This window comes from Mesoplodon densirostris, chromosome 2, assembly GCF_025265405.1.
Source record: "Mesoplodon densirostris isolate mMesDen1 chromosome 2, mMesDen1 primary haplotype, whole genome shotgun sequence".
Taxonomy (NCBI): domain Eukaryota; kingdom Metazoa; phylum Chordata; class Mammalia; order Artiodactyla; family Ziphiidae; genus Mesoplodon; species Mesoplodon densirostris.
This window is the reverse complement of record NC_082662.1, coordinates 40021424-40037500: the sequence shown is the minus strand read 5'-3', so window position 1 is coordinate 40037500 and position 16077 is coordinate 40021424. Positions and strand designations below refer to the sequence as shown.

Genomic DNA, 16077 nt, shown 5'->3' with positions numbered 1-16077 from the left:
TTATAAAGGAAGGAAATTCTGACACATGCTACAACATTCATGAACCTTAAAGACATTATGCTAAGTGAAATAAGCCAGTCACAAAAGGACAAATACTGTATGATTCCACTTACATGAGGTACCTAGAATAGATTCATATACAGAAAGAAGGACAGTGGTTGCCAGGAGATGAGCGGAAAGCAGGGTGGGGAGTTACTGTTTAACGGGTATGGAGTTTCAGTTTGGGAAGATGAAAAAAGTTCTGGAGATGGATGGTGGTGAAGGTTTCACAACATTGTGAATGTACTTAATGCCACTGAATTGTGCACTTTAAATGGTTAAAATGGTAACTGTTACGTCTATTTTACCACAATTTAAAAAATTAAAAATTTCTACTTTTCGAAAGACGTGAAAATGAAAAGGTAAGCCACGGACTAGGAGAAAATAGTTGCAAACATACATTGACAAGTGACTTGTATATAGAATATACTAAAAACTCTTACAACTTTATAAGAGGACAAGCAACCCAATTTAAAAATGAGCAAAAGAGTCAGACAATTCACCAATGAAGTGCAATGCAAGTTATAAGATGTTCAACATCATTTGTCATAATGGGAATGCAAATTAAAACCACAGTGAGATACCACTAAGATGACTAAAATTAAAAAGATTGACCATCCCAAGTGTTGGTGAGGATATGGGACAGCTGGAACTCTAATATATTGCTGGTAATAATGTAAAATGGTACAACCACTTTAGAAAACAGTCTGGCAGTTTCTTTAAAAGTTAAGCATATACCTGCCTTAAGACCCAGCCATTCTACTCCTAGATATTTTCCCAAGGGAACTGAAAGCATATGTCCATTCAATGACTTGTACACAAGTGTTCATAGCAGGTTTATTTGTAATAACCAAATACTGAAGATACCCAACTCTGTCTCAGGTGAAAGAATAAAGAAATTGTGTGTGTGTGTACATATACATCATATACAATACATATATAATGGAGTAAGATTCAGCAATAAGAAGGAATGAACCATTGATATATGCACCAACATGGATAGATCACAAAACAATTGTGCTGAGTGAAAGAAGCCAAACCAAAAAGAAGTATAGATTCTGTGGTTTCATTTATATGAAATTCTAGAAAATGAAGACTGACCAGTAGTGACAGAAACCAAGTCAGTGGCTGCTTAGGAACAGTTGGAGAGAGGGAGACATGAATTACAAAGGAATTTTTAGAGATGATAGATATGTTCATTGTGTTGGTTGTGGTAATGGTTTCACTGTATACATATGTCACAACTATTCTAATTGTATGCTTTAAATATATGCAACTTATACTTCAAGTATACCTCAGTAAAGCTTTAAAAAAAATGTTTACCCTTTAGGCACTGAGGTTATCTCATGTAATAATAATAAAACAGAGCCTTAGTGGTTAGCAGTAAGGAGACAATTCCATGACTAATGCATATTGGACTGATTATACTTTGTTTTGTTCTGGCACCATTCTCTGCACCACTCCTCCGCAATTCATCTTGAGCATAAAACTAATTATTTCTTGGTGTTTAGAGGCATGCTTCAGTATCAGCCTCAGATAGTAGAATATGAAGTGATTACAATAATTGTGACAAAAATTAATGCAGCAGCATTAGAAAGTTTAGAAATTGAAAAAGACCCAAAAGTTCATCAAAAGAAGGATAGATAAAATTGTGGCAAATTTCTGTAGTCAAATTCCATATAACAGTGAAAATAATGAATTAGAAGTTATACTTATCAACATGAGTAAATCTCAGAAGTATGATGTGAAGTAAAAAAAGTGAGTTGCAAAAGTATACATATAACCATTGTAAAGTAATTATACTCCAATAAAGATGTTAAAAAAAGGTATACATATAGTTTGATACGATTTAAGTTTTTAAACATGCAAACAGTACTATTTCTTGTTTATGGATGTATACCTATACATTAAAAGTATAAAAACCTGAAAGGGAATGACAGACACCAAATGCTGTTTACCTGTTATACTGGAATGGAATTAGAATGGGTTTACAGAGAGAGCTTCATTTGGATCTCTAATGCTTTCTTTCTTAGGTGGGTTGGGTAGTGTATGAGTGTTTGTTACATTATCACATATGAATTTCATGATTTAAAAGAAGTTTTAAAAACCAGACTTTGAAGAAATGGAGTGAATGACACAGGTGGTTGGACATAGCGCAAATGATTTTAGTTACTCATCCGTCTCCTCATGTCTTTGTCTCCCACAGTTTCTGTGTGCACTGCCAAGAAGGGAAGGTTATGAGTTTTTTGTCGGGCATTGGACAGGTACTGAACTCCACTTCACTGCACTTATAAATATTCAGGTAGGTGGCCTGTGCTCAGCCCCTAGATGAAGGAGGCCTACCCCTTTGTGTTATTATGAGCCCTTGCTGAGGCTTGAGGACACAGAATATGTACTAACTACCAGCAGGATTTGCTGTAGCACTGATGAATTGTCGTACTTTGCTGGGCTAGCTTTTTAGGCCCCACTCACTACCTAGAAATTGAAAAGATCCCAAAACACGTTCTCTGACTATTTCTGGCTCTCTCCTCTCTTCCCCATACATCTATAACATTTACTGCATGTACCTCACTTAACAACACGGGTGAGTGATGAAGGTTATCTTTATAACCTTAAGGTAGGCTCTTTGTCTTACATGTGTTTTATTAACCAAGTCAGCACTCTCTAAGGTGCTAGATGCATAGTTTTCATTTCACAGATGTCGTTTTGTTTGCTTCCCTCCTTCCTTTTTCTTTGTTTTACTCCCAAGTATTAGATTAAGAAGTTTGATCCAAAGCATTTGAAGCTTTTAAAATAAAAGTATTTTAAATGAGATCATCACCAGTATTGACATTCTATATTTGGAGGCTGAATCTAGCAAAAACAAGAATGTATTATAATGGCTTGGAAGTTGGGGTAAAGGGAGCACAAAACAGAATGAGAATTTGCTCATGACTGTAGCCCTTGTGATTGTATCCAAAAATTATATTGTATTTGTTTTTAAAAAAAATAGTAGAAAGAAAAGAAAAAAAATAGTGGGCTCAGAGAAGTTAGTTTGCAGTGCTAATAAGTGGTAGAGCTGGGTTTGCTCGACTCCAGGTTATTGACTCCAAAGTCTATGAACTTAACCATTATGCTGTTGTGTTGGAAACTATGCTAGGACTGGCTTTGTGAAGCTCATATACAAGTATAGGAAAAAGATCCAGAAACATAATTATGACCAAAATGATGTGTATTTGAAGTATGTTCGAGAGAACTGAGGCTGAACTATTATTAAGAGTACCCTAGCAATAATTAGGTATTGATGATTAAAAGGACTTTTGCTGAAATTTTAAAGATGAAACCCAGAGATCTTTTGAATGTATAGTTGTTTCCTTCTATACTATATGAGGGCTTAGGCTTTGAACCTAGCCTCTGTTCCTAGTCTGGAGTGAGGTCTAGTCACCACTGCCCTGTCCATTCTTCATGAAATTATGATGTTCCCATTCTTCTTTCCCCACTTCCTCCCACCCAGATTATATTTTAAAACTGCACATTACAGGGCTTCCCTGGTGGCGCAGTGGTTGAGAGTCCGCCTGCCGATGCAGGGGACACGGGTTCGTGCCCCGGTCCGGGAGGATCCCACATGCCGCGGAGCGGCTGGGCCCGTGAGCCATGGCCACTGAACCTGCGCATCTGGAGCCTGTGCTCCGCAACGGGAGAGGCCACAACAGTGAGAAGCCCGCGTACCACGCAAAAACAAAAACAAAAAAACTGCACATTACAAATCTGTCCCATGTGCAGACTCTCCAGCTGTTTGCTACAGCTTAAAAGAGCTCAGTCCTCAGAGCCAGCCAAGGGGAGTAGATTTCAACTGTGAAATGCACTAGTCCATAAAAGCGGCAATTACACAGGCATATTGCTTTATTTAAGACTTGATCTGGTAGCTGCTTGTGCCGTTTTGTTTTTAAATATATGGCCATGATGAAGGATTCACTGCCTACTGTAAACATTTTCCGGGAGAAAAGCCAAACCTTTTTCAATTGAAGACACAAATAACACTGTGCAAGCTGTCAGTTTCGATGTGCCTTGGCAGACCTGGCCACCGCCACATGCCAGTCCTCCGACTCACCAGCCACCCAAGGGGCTGTTAAGAGCCAGAATTCCCTCCAGACTCTTTATTGCTGTGAAGTCGCAGTTTTGTTGTGGTGGCACCTTACTGAGCCTTGATTAAGTGTTCCTCCTTACAGACCCGAGGGGAAGCTGCAGCCAGCCAGCTGATTTTATATCACTACCCTGAACTTAAGGAAGAAAAGGGCATAGTGCTGATGACAGCAGAAATGGATTCCACATTTCTGGTAAGAATCAACTTTTACCTTTTTGGATTTACCTGGTGACCCTGAAGGTATTCAGATACAGTTATATGGTATCTGCACTTGTTACCTTTCTAAAATCCAGTAATTCTGACTCCAGGACACATCTGGCCCTAGGGGTTTCAGGCAAGAGACTATGGACAAGTAAATGGCTTCTTAAATGTAGGGAAGAGTTCAAAGTCTAGAATAGTTCTTAATCTTTTATCTTCCTCCACACTGTTCACATGTACAGCATTCATCGTACATACTGAATTTCCTTCCTCCTTTTCCCATTTCCTGGGATAGAGCACTGACCATATGCCCATAGGTAATGATGTCTTTTGTGTTTGTTCTTTACATATCCAGGGCCAGGAGCAGTTTTATGATTACTGTTCAGCCTGTTCGTCTAGTCCTTGCTCATTTCAGTCTCATTTATCTGGCAGGGTTTAACTTCAGGTTGTCCTCAAGATAGTGGGCACTTTAGTGCCTCTTCCTCCTGAGGTTCTTTATTACAACACCCACTTATTTTTCCTCTGTCTCTTAATCAGCTGCATACAAGAAAGGGGAAAGTTATGCTACTCAGCTAGTATCTCATAGTAGCAGTAAGCCCCAAGTCTAGGACATAATTGAGACTCTACTTCCTTGTCTGTTATTCCTATAACTGTTCAGTCCCATTTCTCCCATTCTTCCTTCTACCCATCACACTCAACTGGAAGTCACCCAAAATCCTACCCAGAAGAATGGACTTGCCATTAACTGAGACAGACAAGATTGCAGGCAGAAGAGGTTTGGGAGGAAGATCAGGAGCTCAATTTTCAACACATTAAATCTGAGATGCCTATTAGATATCCAAGTAGTAGGCAGTTAGATATATGAGCTTGGAGTTCAGGGGAGAGGTCCAAGCTAGAGAGATAAAAATGAGAGTAGTCAGCATACAGGTTGTTATTTAAAGCCATGAGACTGAATGAAATCACCAAGGAAGTTAATGAAGGTAGAAAAGAGAAGAGGTCTAAGAACTGAGCCCTGGAGTGATGAGGAAGCATCAGCAAAGAAGATTAAAAAGGAAGAGTCAGTGAGATAGGAGGAAAATTAAGATGGTAGAATCCCCTGGAAGCTAAGATAGAATGTTTCAAGGAACAAGGGTGCTCAACTAGCCAAATCTCACTTGCTGGTAGGGCAAATGAGATGAGGACTGAGAATTTACTAGATTTCACAACATGGAAGTCATTGGGGACCTTTATAAGGGCAGTTTCAAAGGAGTGGTAGGACAGAAGCATGATTGGAGTACATTTAAGAAAGAATGGGAAGAGAAAGAGTAAGCATAAACACATCTTTCAAGGGATGTTTTTCAGAAGGGAAGGAGAGAATGGGGTGTAAGAAGTGGGGATGAGAATGTTTTTTTGGTTTTGTTCTAAATGAGAGAAATAACATTATATGTATATGCTGATGGAAAGAGCCAGTAGAGAGGGAAATATTGATAATGGATGAGAAGGAGGCTGGAGAGTTGTTGAAGTGGTGTTTTTGAGTGGGGTGAGTCTTGGGAATGAGGGGTTGATCTTTGCCAGAAACGTAACAACAGGAGAGAAGCCAGGATATAATGACACAAATACAGTTAAATGAATAGAGGTGATGGTAGCTTGTAAGAAGTTCTCTTCAGATTGCTTAGTGAAAAGAAAGATCGTCAGCTGATAGTGAGGATGGAAGAATAGGTGTTGGACTTCTGAGTGGAAAAGAGAAAGTGTGAAATTGTTGTCTAGGACAGGCCCATGAGTTGAGAATGTGTTCTACATCTTTAAGTAGTTGAGGAAACAAACAAACAAACAAAAAAACTAAAAAAGAATAATATTTCATGGCCTGTGAAATGTATATGAAATTCAAATTTCAGTGTCTGTAGATATTGGAACACAGCCATGCTTATCATTTACATGTTATCTATGGCTGCTTTACCTCTACAACAGAGAGTTGAGTAGCTGCAACAGAGACTATAGGGCCATAGACCTTAAAATATTAACAGTCGCCCTTTCCAGAAAGTGTTGACGTGTGATCTAGGAAAATGGAAGAGAGAATGGGTGTGCGGGTACAAGCACAGAGAGGGAGGACCGAGAGTTGGATTTAACTAGGGTTATGGTTTAGCCAAGTGATGTAATGAAGTAAGATAGGGACCAGGAAGTTAAAAGTGAATGCAAAAGAATGATTGTAATTATTGACAATGGAGTGCAAGTTGGATAAAGAGGGAAGTGGAAACATGAGAAAGGTTAGAGACAGAACTGCGAGTCCTACTTGAGTTAAAGGATTTTTTAATTTGGGAGTGAGTGTTAAATATAGGAAATAGTAGACAAAGTGCGGATGTTTCAAATTGAGATTTGGAGGGGATATGGTTATCAATAATGATAAGGTTTAAAATTTGACCAGAGGAGTGAGTGACATAGAGATTGTACTGCATTTTCTGATCTTCAGCAAAGCATAATATCTAACTGTATTAGAAGTGGACTCTAGAGGTCAGAGGAGACCCTTTCTGTTTTAGCATTTATACCACCTCACCCTAGTGGTCTCAGACCCATAATTATTAAAATTTACTTCCTAGCCTTATAACATTTAACATCATACCAGACAACATACATTTGCCTTGTATAAGTCAACTTGACTATGAGTTTCTAATGTAGTACAGAATTAGACATGTTAGAATTTAGTGTAGAGATACATGATTCGGAGATGGGAAACCTAGAAATGTAATATAAATATATGATCCCCTGCACACTCATGCATGAGTTTGCACTTTAGGCATAGTGTTTCCAAATACAGTAAAGCAAATGAATAGAAATACCTGGAAACTAGAGGTTTCTTCTGAACTGATTAACTTTAATGATGAAAATTTAGTATAGTATTAGAAAGCCTTATTTGGGTCCACATGTCTGTCAACAGATGATTTCATTGGAATGTAGTAAGTGCTAGGATAGAGACATGCACAGCTTTGGGGGAGGGGGCGCGGGGAGCGTTCCTAGCCCAGAAGGAGGAAGAAGCATTCCTAGAGATGACACCTGAGCTGCACCTCAAAGATTAGCAGGAGTTTAGCAGGGTTAAGTGGGGAGGGGGAGGGGAATGTTCCAGTTGGTGGAAATAGAATACATAAATGCTAGGAGGCATAAAATGACTTGGGGTATTACAAACAGTTTGCTATCACTGGTATATTAAAAAAGGAAGTTTGTACAAATAGAAATACCATATGACCCAGCAATCCCACTACTGGGCATATACCCTGAGAAAACCATAATTCAAAAAGAGTCATGTACCAAAATGTTCATAGCAGCCCTATTTACAATAGCCCAGAGATGGAAACAACCTAAGTGTCCATCATTGGATGAATGGATAAAGAAGATGTGGCACATATATACAATGGAATATTACTCAGCCATAAAAAGAAACGAAATTGAGCTATTTGTAATGAGGTGGATGGACCTAGAGTCTGTCATACAGAGTGAAGTAAGTCAGAAAGAGAAAGACAAATACTGTATGCTGACACATATATATGGAATTTAAGAAAAAAAATGTCATGAAGAACATAGGGGTATGATAGGAATAAAGACACAGATCTACTAGAGAATGGACTTGAGGATATGGGGAGGGGGAAGGGTAAGCTGTGACAAAGCGAAAGAGCGGCATGGACATATATATATATATAAAAAAAAAAAAAAGGAGGTTTGGTGGGTTGTGTTTAAAGGATCAGCTTTATCCTGCAGGCACAAAAAGATCATTAAAGGGTTTTGAATGGGGGGTGACCCATAAAGAGTTGGATTTTAAGACCATTAACCTTAAGTATTTGCTTCCTAAATATTTTTTAGTTCTAGCCTGGTCAGTGTGATCATTTAAAATGCAGTTGCAATAGTCTGGGCAAAAAGTAGTAAAGACCTAAACTAGAGCAGTGGTAGTAGGGATGGAGGAGAGAGAATGACTCCAGAAATATATAGGGAATAAAATGGGCAAGACTTGGTAATTTGATTGTAGCTATTAAGATTGAAAGAGAGGGAGGAATCAGGTTTGTTAATAAACCTCCTTGTTGAGCAACATAGGGAATTAATATGTTTATCTTCTTGGGTCTTGGAAAGGGAAGAGACTACTGTTTCATGTTGAGAGAATAAAAGGCAGGGGGTGAATAAGTGGGCAGGGGTTGGGGGTGCAGGGGAGCTTTCCATAATCCTCCATGAGAGACATTTGCACATATCTCCATATCTTAACTCTCTATCCACCATTCTAGTGGTCTTCAAACTAGTGGTCAGAGCCCTTTATCCACACAGAATCTTACTATGTAAAACCCCAGGATATAACAGCTGAAAGAGAAGTGAAGGGACCAGAGGCACCTCCACCTAGGACTCTGCAGTTTGAGCAGCACTGTTCTAGAATGTACACAACTGAAATTACCCTTACCTCCACCATCCTAAGCCTCAAATAAAAGTTGACTCACAGGCCCTACAGTTCAGGGCCTCAGAGAGTGGTGGTACCTGCCTCAGATTATGCACTTGCTTTAGAGATGGTTTGTTCTTGAGGCATGTTTGAATATAAGAAAGGTAAAAATGATGAAGTAGAGTTGTCAACCTTGATCAGTCTTAACTATTTGCCCCACCAGAAATGCTATCAGGGTGAGGTGGAGGGAGTACCAGCCTGGGAGTCCAGAGGTCTGGTCCTTGCTCTGCCACTTGTTAGCCATATGACCTTGGGTCTATCCCTGACCCTCATCTGCTTTGGATTCCTGGTCCATTAAATGAGGACTGGGTGATCTCTAAGGCCCCTTCCAGCTCTAAAATTCTATTAATTTGAAATAGCCAGCATTTTGGAAAATGGCTTTTGATTGAAGATCCAGTCTCAGAGATCAGTGCCTGCTTATGAGAAATGACCTGCAAGGCCCATAGGAGGGAATGGAGGTGAAGCAGGCTGTGGTATTTATAAACCTATTTTCATCACTGTAGCTAGACATAGCACACTTTTGACAGTTTTAGTAGGAATTTTCCATTATCGCTTGGGGTTGGGTTTTGGCTGTGTGAACATTGTAATTGTGAATAAGTGCCTCTGATCAGCTAGCACTAGAGAATGTATAGGAAGCAAAAGTAAGAGTTTTTGAAGTAATTCTCTTGTAAGGTTTCAAGAGTGTAGCCTGTGTCCTGCTCCCACTTCTGTTACACAGAGTGGTCTGGTCACCATTTCCCTGCTACTGAGCTTAGAGAAGGTGGCCCCTTCTTTTCCCTGGGGCTTTGCGGGTGGATTAGTTAGAAATGACTGCATAACAAATTACTACTCCAAAACTTAGTGGCATAAAATAACAAATATCTATCGCCTCACAGTTTCTGTGTGTCAGGAGTTCAGGAGCAACATGGCTGGGTGTTTCTGGCTCAGAGTCTCTCATGAAGTTGCTGTCAAGATGTTGGCAAGGACGACAGTCATTTGAAGGCTGATTGGGCTTGACGATCCACCTCTGACCCCACTTGCATGGCTGTTGGCAGGAGGCCTCATTTCCTTGCCACACTGGCTTCTCCGTAGGCTACTTGAATGTCCTCATGATATGGCAACTGACTTTCCCCAAAGCAAGTGATTCAAGAGAGACAGAAAGACAGAAGCTGCAATGTCTTCTGTGACTGAATAGCAGAAGTCATTTTTCATCATGCCACTTTAGTCCATTTGTTAGATGCAAGTCACTATGTATAGCCAACACTCAAGGAAAGAGAAACGAGGCTCCATCACAGAGAAGAAAGAGTGTCATAGGGAATCCCCTGGCGGTCCAGTTGTTAGGACTCCACACTTTCACTGCCAAGGGCCTGGGTTCAGTCCCTGGTCAGGGAACTAAGATCCCACAAGCCACGCAGCACAGCCAAAAAAAAAGAAAAAAGAAAAAAACATTGTGTCATAGACTTTATGGACAAATTGTAAAACTACAGCTGGCTTTGGCACTACTTTTTTGACTGAGGTGGTATGAGGAACAGGTTTTATTCAAGAGTATGTCTGGTTAGTCAAGAACTTAGTAGTAACTCACAAACTGGTTCTTGGAGATGGGTAACTATTGCTATTTTTTCCCCCTTGAGATAAACTTAACAGTTACTAAAGAACTGAATGAAGAGGGAAATTTTTAACATATGCATTAATTTATTAGCAAACATTCACCAGATTTCACTGGGTGCAGGATGTAAAAGAAGCACATACTTTGAGAAATTCACACAAAGGAAGACAGACAAAAAAGAAAAAGAGGAAAAAAAAGACAGATACAATACAGTATGATACATACTATGTTAGAGGGACATGTAGGGTAATTTGAATACACAGAAAAGGGGCACCTCACCAAGACTTGGGATGTCAGGGAAGCTTTCTGCAAGCAGTGACTCCTGGGTGAGGGCCCCCAACTGCCATAGGACTTAGACACAGAGCTTCATGGCCCTGTGCTGGAAAGGACCTGACTGTTCTTTTTACCTTTCAGAATGTTGCTGAGGCACAGTGCATTGCCAACCAAGTTCAGCTCTTCTATGCCACTGATCGAAAAGAGACCTACGGGTTAGTGGAGACCTTTAACTTCAGACCAAATGAGTTCAAATATATGTCTGTCATCGCTGAATTGGAACAAAGCGGACTTGGAGCAGAACTGAAATGTTCTTAGAACCAGGATAAGATTTAGAGCTGTAAGGTTGGTTTACAGAGTTTGCTCAGCCCTGGATAGTCCTGAGCCTACCCACCCCCTGACCTCTCGGGAGCTCAACATCTATAATGGGCAGTCTCTAAGGAGTTGCCCTGTATGCTTATTGCAAGAAGTAACATGGAGGTGAGCCCTGTTACTTGATAGTCAGGAACCAAGGTACCCAAGCATTCTGATCATTATCTCCCAGCATACTGAGGTTTCCTTTTTAAGTGTTTGAGGTCATAACCAGAGACAGCCAAGGATCCACAAGATGGTTGACTTGATTTTACACACTGTAATAGTATATTTGTTTTCTGGACATTTCGACTGCACAGCTCCCAAATGATTAGCTCCTCATCTTTATAAACTGTGACAGGATGATAAGCTTGAAGACCTGCTGTAGTTAGATGTGGGCTTTACATACTCTTCCCACTTGGCTGGCCAAAGGCATAACCCAGATATCCTGTTAGACTCTAGAACAACCAGATATTGCCATCAGGATTAAGACTCCGTCTAGATGCCCCCAGAGATGGCTACACTAAAGTGTAGCTACACTAAAGTGTAGCTGGTTTGAAGTATCAGCAGATTTCAGTTATAGTTAAACGGGTGCAGTGCCTGCTGCCTGCATATTTTTAAACTATGGTTTGTGGCGCCTGCTTCTCTAACTCTGCCTGTTGGAAGCTGTGTATTTGGAGGGGCTGAATCAAGTGCAGTATAAATAAATCAACACTTTTGTAAAGAGAGGATGAATCCAGATTGGCTTTTTTTTTTTTTAACAACTCTAAACCATGCCAGTATTATAGAAAAGGTAGGCGGAAGCAAATGTACCCATATTGGGTGTGGGGAAAATGTAGCAATAAAATAAAGTCTGGCTTATAATCTTTGTTACACTAAATAGTGAAATCTAAGCTGTGTGCTATCCATAGCGTCAGTACTGTGGGCTGATTTCATCAAAACTCATCTTCGGACTCAGCAGTTGCTTGAAATGCCAGAAATAAGAAAGCAGCTCTCCAGCGCAGGAAACTCAGGTTTGGTTAGTAGTGCCACTGTTGTGGCTCCAAGCTCAGCAATAGAAGCCGGTGGCGGTTACACACCTGCCTTCTGAACTCGAGGCCCCAGAGCGTGTCCCCGCCCCCAGTATTGTTGTCAGCCGCCTCTACTATAATACTTTCCTTTTCTTCATCTAACATGCTCCACTTTGCTGCTCCTGCCTATGGTCTGGCGAATGACACAATATGGTGAGTGGGAATGTAACCAGGATTTGCAGTTTGTGTGTGTGTTTTCTTTATTACAGGAGACTTTTTATAAGTTGGGCTTGTCCCCAAGTCCTTTAAATGGGGTTGGACTTCCCATTATTTTCTGAGCTGTGTTTATTTTGAGGTACTTCTGAGTCTGTGTGTAGAAAGAGATAGTGTTTGTTTAACCTGGAAAAGTTGCTGGTCTTTCACAGTTTCTCTTAAGGTTGAGCTGTTTCCTAATGCAAATTCAGACCTCTGTTCCTGACAGTTAATTTTTTTGAGAAACTTGAATCTGGATGTTTGGAGTCCCAGGAATCTTTGATATCAGGTGGAGTTACTTTCATGGATATGTTTCCTTTTCCCTCCAGATGGACCCAGGCTTTAGCCATAGTACCTTTCATAACAACTCCACCAGAAGGTGAGGAAATGATGGGGAAAGAAGTCAGAACTGGCTGCTCATTTTATTGTTCCTCCCAGCTTTGCCCTGAATCCCCCACTCGCCAGAGAAGTATGTATCCATGGCCAGTTACATTGGACATGATCAGAGTACCATCTGGCTGTTCTTTATATTTACCTAGCAAGATCTGGCAAAGAGCTAAAAGAAAATTGTTACATTAATCAGTCCCCTGGTACAACATGGTGTTATACAAAGTGGACAGGCTTTACAGTTAAGTGAATCTAGGTTCAGTGTTGGGATTCATTAGCTCCAAATGTTGAACAAATTATTTAAGCTCTCTAATTCTGTTTCTTTATCTGTAAAATGAGAGTAATAATATCTACCTCACAGGATTATTGTGAGAATTAAATTAACTTATATAGAGACTATACAGAGCTTAATAAATGTCATCGCCCTTCTTCCCCCCTTCTTGCCCTGCCTCTCACCAAAGGCCAACACAAATTAGCATTTCAGATGTGCAGATCATTCTTCATTCCAGTTTTATGAGCAAACCTTATCTCACAGGTTCTCAAACTTTAATTTGCAGTGGAATTACCTAGAGCACTTTAGAATGCAGACTCCCAGGTCCCAAAGCCCAACCTGCTGAAGTGCTGGGAATCTGCATTTTAATATGTGCTCCAGATGATTCTGATGTAGATAATTAGCCAGCCACACTCTGAAGACCACTACCTTCTCTGTTCTTCACAAAAAATACCCGTTAGCCAGGTCTCTCGTTCCTGGGGACATGAACCGTAGAATCCGGTCCCTCTGCTCTTTTCCTCCTGTAGGGGTCCCCTCGGCATACGCTACATTATATTTACTCATGTACGTATCTTTCCCCCAGACTGTGAGCTCCATGAGGGCCAGGTTTTATCTCCATTCTCAGCACCAAGGACATGGTCTGGAACAGAGAAGATACTCAGGTTTTTGTTAAATAAATAAATGACATGGATTTTAGCCAAAACATTATCTTGTTCTGTATATGCTTATATTTAAATAGTTTGAATTTAAGAGGCTCTCTTGACACACACAGGTCGAAAACTTAACTGAATAGGAAGATAGCAAGTTAAACACAAATTCTCTGTATCTCAGCTAACCTCCTGCACTTCTTTGGTGGGCTCTCTGCTCAGTGCAATTCAATAGTCGCTCACAGAGCACTTCCTCTACAACCTCTGAGTTAGGTGCTGACACAGTGGAGTGAGTACGATGGTCCCTGCACTCAAGCTGTGTTCCAGCCACCACCTGTGTCTCTTGCCTCTGATTCTGTGCCTCACATCTAGCGCCTGGTAAGAGTTTGCCTTGTCTTGTTCTGATGATGTTTATACTGCTGTTTCTTTCTTCCCCAAGCAGTGGGACGCAGGAGCCACATGCTCTGTTTTTTGCAATCTCTGCAATACTGACCTGTTGTTCAGTCTTGGAGAAGAGGTACAAAGGCCCACTCCCCCAGCCATTTAATTTAGAATCAATTCAGCATTCATTGATATTTATGGAGCACTATTACATGCCAAGCACAATTATAAGAAACTGGGGAATACAGCAATGAAGGGGACAACTAAGGCCCCTGCTCTCATGGAGCTTATATTCTTGTGGAGAAGACAAATGAATAAACCAACAAGATTATTTCAAATACTGAAAATTTTAAAATATGATAGAATGTGGAGTGAAGGCAATAACTTAATGGTCAGGAACACCATCTCTGCAGAGGTGACAGCTGATGCTTGAGCTGGGGAAAGTACCAGGTAAAGAGATCAGCAAGTGCTGAGGCCTTGAAGCAGGGCCAAGCTAAGCATGCTTGTTTCTGGGCACAGATTTAAAGGTTCAGTCCAGCATTGATGAGCTCAGAGTTCAGTGAGGCAAGACACTGACATGAATACTAACTACAATACAAGGCAAACTGACCAGTGCCATCTCAGAAGAGGGGCAAGGAGGGTTAGAGAACACTGCTGGGTGCTGTGGGGAATGCAAATCTTGCTAGACCATGGTACCTACCCTGAAGCACCCATGGCTTAACAGGGAATAAAGGGTAGATGATATTAAAATCTCAAAGAATATATATTGCATCCAAGAGACAGGAGGCGCTCTGAGTTCAGAGTTGGTCTCAAAATATATACACATTAACAATACCACTAACATCTATTATTGGGGGCTTACCATGAGCCAGGCATGGTACTGAGCCCTTTGCTTGGATTGTCTCAGTCCTTTTAACAACCCAATGAGATCAGCAGGAACCTGCTGGTTGGTGGGATGTGCTGCTGCTCTCCTTGCACCCCCTGCCTTCCCCCACCTCCAGCTCAGAAAAGAGGGCAGCTTCCCAATCACCCCAAACCCGTTCCAATAGCCAGCTCAGTCCTTAAGAAGTCATGGGTGTCTCTTGAACGAACCCTTGCTCTGAGAAACAGGTGTGCCAGTTATCCTGCCAACAACTTAAGAACAGAATGCAGTCATTATACATTTTTGATTCATCCAAACTTTCTTTCAAGAGACATCATGTTCTACCTAAAGGAGGACCTTTTTGTGCTCTGTTTCATACCACATGAAACATTTTGGTCTTGGCAATTCTCTTAATGTGGCAGGGTGGTGGCAACATTTTTATCCCTATTCTGCTAAAGGAGAGACTTGGTGCACGAAAAGGCAAGAGATGACTTGAAGGTTGCTGCATCAGGAACCAAGCCAGGAATAGAAGGCCGTGCTCCAGACTTAATGGTATCATTGGTAACGCCCACTGAGCAGGCTCATCCCTCAAATTCACAGGGCTACTTCTGAGCCCTCTGGGCCTCAGGAACTGGAAGAGCCACAACAAAAATCAGTTCATACGACTTACAAATCCTCCCAAGCTGCCTAGAGCTTTCAGAACAAAGTCCCTTTAGATCAGCTCACGAGAGCTTTAAGAACTGGTCTCTGGTGACTTCTCCAGGTGCATCTATTGCTAGGCCCCTCTGACTCCCTTAGCTCCAGTCAGTCCGGATGACCGGCAGTTCTCCAAATACACTGTGCTGTTCTTCCCTCTGCTCTGATCTTAGCATAGACTTTGCCACCTTTTCCCCCTTCATCAAGTTAATTCTTATTTGTCTTTCAAAGCTCCACTGAAGCATCTCTACCAGAGCCTTCCCTGGCATTTAACCCCCTCTACGCTGTCCCCACCTGGTTGTATACTCCCCTGAGCTTCCCCAGCATTTTGTGCTCTGCCTCTACAAGGCTGTCTCTCCCATAGACTGGACACTCCTCAGAGACACAGGTCATATCTTACTGGACATTGTATTCCCAGGGTCCAGCATGAAGCCCAACACAGAGAGAGAAGATACCAGTGACTGTTGAATAAATTCCTATTGGATGACTGCTCAGCTCAGACCACCTGTGTCCACAAACATCCCTTGTACAATGAGACCCAGCCCTGGCAAACCC

The 16077-nt window shown here is 41.2% G+C and overlaps 1 protein-coding gene across 1 annotated transcript in view; it reads left to right on the top strand.

Annotated features, from left to right (window-relative positions):
• The window catches only part of ATPAF1 (ATP synthase mitochondrial F1 complex assembly factor 1), a 26899-nt gene extending 15019 nt beyond the window's left edge, over positions 1–11880 (top strand). The window contains exons 7-9 of the mRNA XM_060089767.1: positions 2246–2341; positions 4248–4355; positions 10807–11880. Of these exons, the coding sequence (XP_059945750.1) occupies positions 2246–2341; positions 4248–4355; positions 10807–10983 (381 nt within the window). The 3' untranslated portion in view covers positions 10984–11880. The remainder of the gene's footprint in view (positions 1–2245; positions 2342–4247; positions 4356–10806) is intronic.
• Positions 11881–16077: the final 4197 nt, after the last annotated feature.